The 7,737-nt window shown below is 33.3% G+C and overlaps 1 protein-coding gene across 2 annotated transcripts; it reads right to left on the bottom strand.

Moving 5' to 3' along the window:
* Window positions 1–705: 705 nt before the first annotated feature.
* LOC132294537 (uncharacterized) lies at window positions 706–5,587 on the bottom strand. 2 transcript variants are annotated; one of them, XM_059792431.1, is made up of 3 exons: window positions 5,177–5,579; window positions 4,920–5,071; window positions 706–1,254 (listed from the first exon to the last, which is right to left on the bottom strand). In XM_059792431.1, exons 1-3 carry the CDS (start codon window positions 5,280–5,282, stop codon window positions 1,177–1,179), a joined length of 336 nt encoding a protein of 111 aa, XP_059648414.1. In that variant the 5' UTR covers window positions 5,283–5,579; the 3' UTR covers window positions 706–1,176. The 2 variants fall into 2 exon arrangements, with proteins under 2 accessions (XP_059648414.1, XP_059648415.1); XM_059792432.1 differs by lacking the exon at window positions 706–1,254 and adding an exon at window positions 2,542–4,012 and having other exon boundaries at window positions 5,177–5,587.
* Window positions 5,588–7,737: the final 2,150 nt, after the last annotated feature.

Genomic DNA, 7,737 nt, shown 5'->3' with positions numbered 1-7,737 from the left:
GAACTTAATGTCGATTCCTACGAGCTGCCTCGTAAGCTGAGACTTAAACTTTGCGATCCATGAGTTAACCAGATCTGCACGATTCAAAACTCTTGCATAAACAGTGACACCATTCATTTCAATCTTATACACACCCATTCTTGATGAAAGCCAAGTGGGAACAACCATCCTTAGTTTCTGATTTTAATCTCTAACATAGAAACCTTTCACCACACAGATGGTATATATATATATATATACAGCCTTACACATTAATAAACATAACACGTCTCCAGATCTAAAAATATGAATAGTCAAGTTTAGTCCAGATATAACTAGGAAGTCGGAACAGCTTGGAATAGATTTTTGTGCTGGCCCATCTTCCATAAATTCAAATATTTAAAATGTTCCTATATTTTCAATCTCAAACATGCATTACCAATGAACAGATGGTATAAGCTCTCCTTCTCAATTTGGAGAGGTTGAGTGTTCAAGTCTCAAAAAAATTGACCATGCATAAATTTACACAACACCACTTAAGCTTTTAGAGTAGTTGATAGTTCATATGGTATCAGACCTAAGACATAAAGAGTAAAAGGTAGTTAACAATTAAAATCCACCAAATTGAGAATTAGTGAAGTCAAGAACTTCAGACCTAAGTATTAAGCAAGATGCTACGAGAACCACGGAAGCTATGAATGCAAAAGATTCTATTTAAACTGAACAAAGAAAGAAAGGGTAATATCCCCAGTATATTCATCCGATAAAAGATTATATCCTGATTAAATAATTCTTGCAAATATTCACACATAAACTGGAAGTACCTGAAATGTGGATATTTGGTGTAAAAATGATTATAAGAGTGTTGGATTATTTGAGAACTTCACCATAGCAATGACAGACAAAAGGAGTAACTGACTAGAACTTGCCAACTGGTTAAACAACCCCCAACCCACCAAGTCCACTTTTGCTAGAATAAATCATAAATGATACACCGGAAAAACAACAGCGAGGACACTTGATCTGAAATAAAGAAAAAATCCGCATAACTAAATCTAGGGGATCATGCATCAGTATTTCAACATAATTCACCAAACCATCCAAATGGGACTGACGTTCACAAGTCACATTTTGCAGAAGTCAATCTCATGACATCTCGGTGTTCTAAGAGAAGAGGACTAGCCATTTGAAGAGATTCTAAGATTTCACAGGCTCAGCTAGAGGCCTCCAAAGTCCCAGCCTATATTTGTGAGTGAATTTCAGTATCAGCTTCCTCTGCAGCAGCAAAATTAGATGTTGTAATGCATTTTTAAGAATGAAAATGTATGCGTTGTGTAATAATGCCAACATTCAACCAAAAAGACTTTAAAAGTTTAATCTATCCAAAAATAGGATTCTAACGAAAATCCCTGCCTTAGCGCTCATGAGCAAATTCAAATCAAAAGTAGCCATAAATATGTCCCCCAACATATCTTCTAATTCTAAAGCAGGCACAACGAAAAACGAGAACAGAAATTAAAAATTAAAAGATAGATATAAAAAAATAAAATGAATTAAAGGAATCTTGTTCAGAAACACGCATGCTGTCTTTGAGTAATAAGGACATTGATATGGATGTTTCCAAAAATTAGTTTAAAAGGCAGAGTACCAGAAATGCAAGTATTGCACAATATCCCTCATGAAAAGTCGTAAGACAAAGGCCACTATGAACTGTGATTGCCCTTTCATCAGTTTAGAAGCAAGGTCAACTTCCATTTTTGCCTCTCATAAAATGGAATAATGAGGGAAAAAATGGCCGTAGGGTTATTACACAATGTCATCCACATTAATTGAGAGTGTTGGAAAGGGTACACTAGACAAAGGCCTAACATTTGAGCATTTTTCTACAAAAATGGTTGCAAATACTTTGTATGCCTTGAACAGTTACAAAAATTGTTTGATGTCATTTACATATTTAACTTTAGCCATAAATCCAATTGACCTCCAAGAAAATGACGTAGTCTAAGACTTAGATGGGCAAGATGTACAAACCATATTTGAGGTTCTCCTGCCCAACTGTTTTAATCTTCAAAATAACATGTCCCAAATCACCCATTAAAGCTGTTGATCATAATTCATAAGTCAATCGGTAGCTTGGTATCTTGAATCAGCATCAAGCAGTTTTTGGATTCGAGGGATCATAGTGAGCCACTTGTTTATATGACAATAGCTAAACCCTTCTCATTCTTTCAATGTTTCAGTGTTGTTTTCACAATAGTTAAGTACAGAGAAGAGGGGGGGGTCTTATTTGGCTAAAGCCAAACTAAGACTATGAACTTCTTCAGGATGGTCTTTAACCCCTTAAGACTACGAGATTCTTTGGGACGTTGTTTAAGCCCTTAACCAAGAAATGACCTTTTCTATAAAAAAAATCTTTTTGGTGTCCCCAAATGATTCTTGAGTCGAGCCTAATCCTTCAGATGCATCATCCACAAACCACATGCATTGGCTAGGACCAAGAATACTCAAAAATTGAGACAACTGGCTCTTAAGACACCACCTAGGCCAACTCACCTACGGCCAGGTAGCACATTTCTGATCTAGTTTACAGCTGGGGTAGATGGACTAAACAAATAACAGAGTAATTGATATCTAGAATAAAAACACCAACAACTCCTGAGACAGATATTAGGATTTTTCTCTTTGATTATAACCTATATTCAAAAGGCAATCAAACTACTATACCAACACCATGAGTCCTCAAGAATCGGACAACCGAAATAGAAAGAAGCATAAATGGATTGGAGACAGAACAATTCAAACCCAAAAAATGTCTTGAATGCCTAATTGCGCACATAATAAAATGATATAATACAAACAAAATGATCGCATCTACAATGATTTGCAATGGCATCTTTGAAACTATAATTGACACAGATGGTCCTCTGTTTTAAAATGATAAGCAACAAATTTTCCATGTCATCCTGCATATAATTTTCTGGTTATAGAATTTTTTTTTAGAAAACTACAAAAGAACCATCAGCATAAAGATTTCAGTAGACATGAAGCCAAGAGAAGATCTATACTGGGCCTTGGGCAATTAAGATCCATCTTTACTATAACTATAAAGCTGTCCAGCAATGTTTGACCAGTGAGACAATTTCTCCAACAACCAAAAGCTCATACCTACTGGTACCTTGAATGGGTTGGCGTGCAAGCCTCAAAGAAGGATAACACGATCGCAATATAACAAAGTAAATTTGAGAGTTTTACCATCAGCCCAGGGTAACGCATATGCAACTATACAGATCTTTAGCATAAGCATACTCTGAAGCCATATGCTGAATTTAAATAATGGCTTCCTTAAGAAAAATGAAAGCACCCCAAAAAAAAAAAAAAACACCTAACAGGGATGATCTAAAAGTTAGACTGCAAGAATGGAACTACAATACCAGTAGAAAAGCTACATGTTACCGGGCCATTGTAGCCTGAACAAATGTAGGCTATCCATGGAAGGATCCCATACCCAACAGAAATTTTGATGCTGCAGTTGCAAGATCCAGATCATGGAGGAAATGAGATTATTTTGCACATTAATCATCTTTCACGCCATCTTGCATTTTGCGTATATTGCGAGAATCTAACATACTGTCAGATTTTGCTCTAAATTGTGAGCATCTTGCATCTTTGAGTTATCTAAAATAAAGTCACCCAAATGATAAAAGCAATCAACCATTTCACAAATAACAGGAAAAAAATAACCAAACTCACATGCTGATAATTTGACAATGATTCAGCATGGATTAAAACAAATTCTACTCCACAAATTCACATTTTGCTCCTAGAAAATAAGAATATTCTTGCCAGAAGTAACTTTAAATATTTCCACCATTACTAACAAATAAAAGATGAAAGATCACATATCCTTTCCCCTACCAAGTTACGTAAGTAAGTTTCTGGCTTATGCTCATAGAAATCCAAATAGAACCAGTCTCCTAAGGGTGTCCTAAATCCATTTTAAAGGTATAGACCTCATTTCAACTCGGACTACCACCTGCACAAAAATTGACTAATCACTTATCCTAGTTAACTGCAGAGAAGTATCAATGAAGAAAATCAGCAAATGAAGACCATAAAAAAGTCTACCACACTAGACCAACCAAAATATCCAGCTCCAAAAGAAGTATGGTAACATACAGAGAAGATCATAGAGTTCAAAGCAACACCACACAGCGTTGGGTTTTAAAAAAAAAAAAAAAAAAATCATTTTGTGGTCCTATGTCTAAAATTGGATTGCAATGTGATTATCCATATTTAATGGATTGAGGTTGTACTTGTCAATTTTGTGGTCTAATTACCGTTTGATCGTGGTTTTACAACTTTATTTGGCGGGATTTAATCCTAACCATTAGTATCTATGTTTCCATTATGGGAATGGAGATCTAAATTTGTTTTTTAGACAAGCCGACTCCCCTGTTGTTGGTAATATATAAGGGTTTCAAAACCCTTTTTTTTGTAGGCAAGCCGACTCCACTAGTGTTGGTAATATATAAGGGTTTAAAAACCCTCTTCAGCCCCATCATAGGAACAAGTCTTAAAATGGGGTAGTGCTCTCTCAGGATGTCCTACAAAAAACCCAAAGGTATTATAAAGTTTAATCATCAATGAGGTACCATTGTTAAAATTCCCTCTTTAATTATTGCATTATTCTAGATTTCTACCAGTTGATTATGGATTTAAACCAACACACACATGTAGTAACAAATTAATCATAAATACACACATTTTTAAATGTGCACACTGCTCCATATAACAAACATGATAATATTTACCCAGAAACCAGAATTTCACGAAACTATAACTAGCACATAATTGATAAAAAATAGTCAAAACCCATTAAAAGATATATTGAAAAATTGAAAAATCATTGATGAATCAGAAGATAGGAAAACGATTGCTACATGTTTGCAGGAGATGATGCCAAGTCTCTTGAGCTTGCGACTTCGTGTGACGAGCAGCTTCTGGAAGTCACCAATCCCATTTTCAAGCTTTTCTACATGGGTCTCAACGGCTTTGCCCACTCCGTTCAGAAACTCTGGTATTCCAACCTTCACTGCAACAATACAAAACAGACCCACATTCAAGTTTTCATCAAAGCCACAAAAATCGAACCAACTTATGCAAATGTGATATACATAAACCCTAAGACAAATTATACCCAAGTATGGGGTGGATTTCGATGAATAATTTGCGAACCCAGCAACCGAATTCAAAAGTGAAGACAGTGCTCTTCCATGGAAGAACATCATTTGCCTCCAAGCCATCGTCGATCTGTATCGAATTGAACAATTACATGAATCGAATTCTCAAGAGGTCATTTGTTTAGAAGTTCAGAGCATAAAAACCATCAGAACCTATTTGTAAAACCTTCCTTTTATTTTTATAAGCAACCATGATCCAATTTTTTTTTTTTTTCCTTGTTTTTTTATTTAATCTCAATCCAATCAAGCCATCCAATGGGCTTAACCTTAAACTTGTTTTACAATATTCAAGTTAGGCTTTGATTGATCAGGTGAGAGTGAGACAAATATTCAACTGAGAACTGAGACTGTATGTAAGTCTAACCAAATGGAGGTCAGATTAAAAAAATAGATTAAAACCTAAATTGAAAAATACCCAAACCTATTCAAAGTTTGCGTTGGATCAAATTAAGATTTTTTAAAATAAAAAAATTAAGAAAATGACCAAATTGTACCCCTAATCTCAACCTTAACAACAAGCTTTAACAAACTTGCACGCCTAATTGTTCCGGCAAAATTAAAATCCTCACCTTTTACATTAAAGGTAAAATAGATATCACTAAATTATTTTGAATGGTTACTATAATTCAACTTTAGACAAATACCATAACAATAATAAATGAGTTTCATGTTCTTAATCATGTCATCCAACTCACTTACATAACAATGTTAAAGAGTTATGCTATTTAGCCTGACAAAAAAAATTGACCCTTCTAAGGAACCTTTGTATAAGTATGTGTAAAATATAAAGAAACCCATCTTAAGATTTAACGTTAACTATTTGAAAATTTAAGCGTCTATTTTTTAAAAAATAAGGGTCAATTTCGATCAACCTACTAGGATTTTATCTGTATGTATATTTATTGGTGATTAAAATTTCAATCACGATAAACATCCAATTGTGCCTCGACTCTTGATAGATAGATATATATACACATATATATCAAATCATTTATGTTATATATATCAGACTCATTATATGTATGTGTGTATAAAGTGGCGTAGTCAAAAATTGTCTTCTGTAGTGGCAATTTTTAATAACAATAATGTGTGTGTGTATATATATATAATTTGAACCAAAACAATACATGTAAAAATTAAAACATTAATTCATAATATTTCTATTCAGTATATTCACAACGATTTTTTAAATTATTTATTGTTGTTTCAAAATTGAGTTCATTCAATTAAATGTAATTATAAAAAAAATCATATTCAATGAATCAAGAATAAGATATGAAAAATAAAATAATATAGTTACCTATATGTTCTAATATATCACATATGTGGGAAAAAAAATAAAAACACAAACTAAAATTTAAAAGAACAACAAGCCCTAAAATAATTTTGATAGTAATAACTAATGATTTTTTTAATTAAAATTATAATATCAAATAATAATAAATTTAAATGATAAAAATATATATATCAAATTACCTGTCTGCCACACTGCAGAGACTCTATCTATTGTTAAATGGTTATTCCTCTTACTTTGTTTGGATTGTAAAAAATGTTAAAGATGAAAATGTGATTAAAATAATCTATTTGTTTATGATAAAGTCAAAAAGCATGGTTCCTCCCGTGAATGAGTTTTTGGTTATATATATATATAATATATTATGTGTGCATTGTCAAATTTTAGAGGGAGCAACAATACAAATATAAAAATCTTTTTATATTTAATTTTAAAAAATTAAAAATTCGGTTACCCCCACTTGTCCCGGCTACGGCACTGTGTGTGTATATATCATATTGTGTCTCTGATCATTCATCTCTTTATCTGTTTTGATAGAGATTTATCCGTTGCTATAATGATCAAAGCTGATCATTTGTTAATTTTGTTTTGAATTCCCAAAAACTAAAACAAGGAGAGACATTTAACGAGGAAAAAAAATGTATTGCAGGGTCATATTTCTCGTAATACTGTTTTGATACAAATTTTATGGAATATTACTGATCTGGTTCATGATTGTCATTTTGATTTGTTGTAAACTCACAAAAAAAAAAAAGAAAAAAAAAAAAAAAATGATGGGCGGTGGATCCAGGGGTGGGCTTTGACCCCAAAAAATTAATTTATTTCTATAGTAAATTTTAGGCGGGTCAAAAAAAAATTTTCATACGGCCCATACGAAAACCCAATGACGATGCTAATCCATTACCTGCCTTCGTTGACCTTGTAAATAGGGTGGGATTTGGGTTCGTTGGGCGGGCTAAGGGCCATGTTCTAACAGCACAAGTCTCAAAATAGTTATTTACATCTCAATCCATATCATGCCACTTGAATTTCACGAGTTTTTCGAATTGCTCGGGTCAGGTACCTTGTCCCCACACGAACAATTTGTGAGCGACACTCGGGTTAGACCACCCAAGTTTCATCTCTATTAAAGTAAGTTAGTTTTAAAATAATAATGAAAAATAAAATAATTAAGAAAAGGTCTCAAAAAGTGAATGTATCTTTTTTTTCTTTTTGTTCTTTTTA

The sequence above is a fragment of the Cornus florida genome, unplaced genomic scaffold (assembly GCF_030987335.1).
Source record: "Cornus florida cultivar Cherokee Brave unplaced genomic scaffold, ASM3098733v1 CherokeeBrave_3.0.0_Hap2_Chr02, whole genome shotgun sequence".
Lineage (NCBI taxonomy): Eukaryota > Viridiplantae > Streptophyta > Magnoliopsida > Cornales > Cornaceae > Cornus > Cornus florida.
The sequence above is the reverse complement of the archived record's forward strand: the minus strand, read 5'-3'. Positions and strand labels throughout refer to the sequence as shown.

Coding starts and splice junctions, on each gene's coding strand:
- LOC132294537 (XM_059792431.1), bottom strand. CDS start 5,282: ATGGCTTGGAGGCAAATGATGTTCTTCCATGGAAGAGCACTGTCTTCA. Junction 5,072..5,176: donor GAAATCCACCCCATACTTGG/GTATAATTTGTC, acceptor GTATTGTTGCAG/TGAAGGTTGGAATACCAGAG. Junction 1,255..4,919: donor GCATCATCTCCTGCAAACAT/GTAGCAATCGTT, acceptor TTGCTGCTGCAG/AGGAAGCTGATACTGAAATT.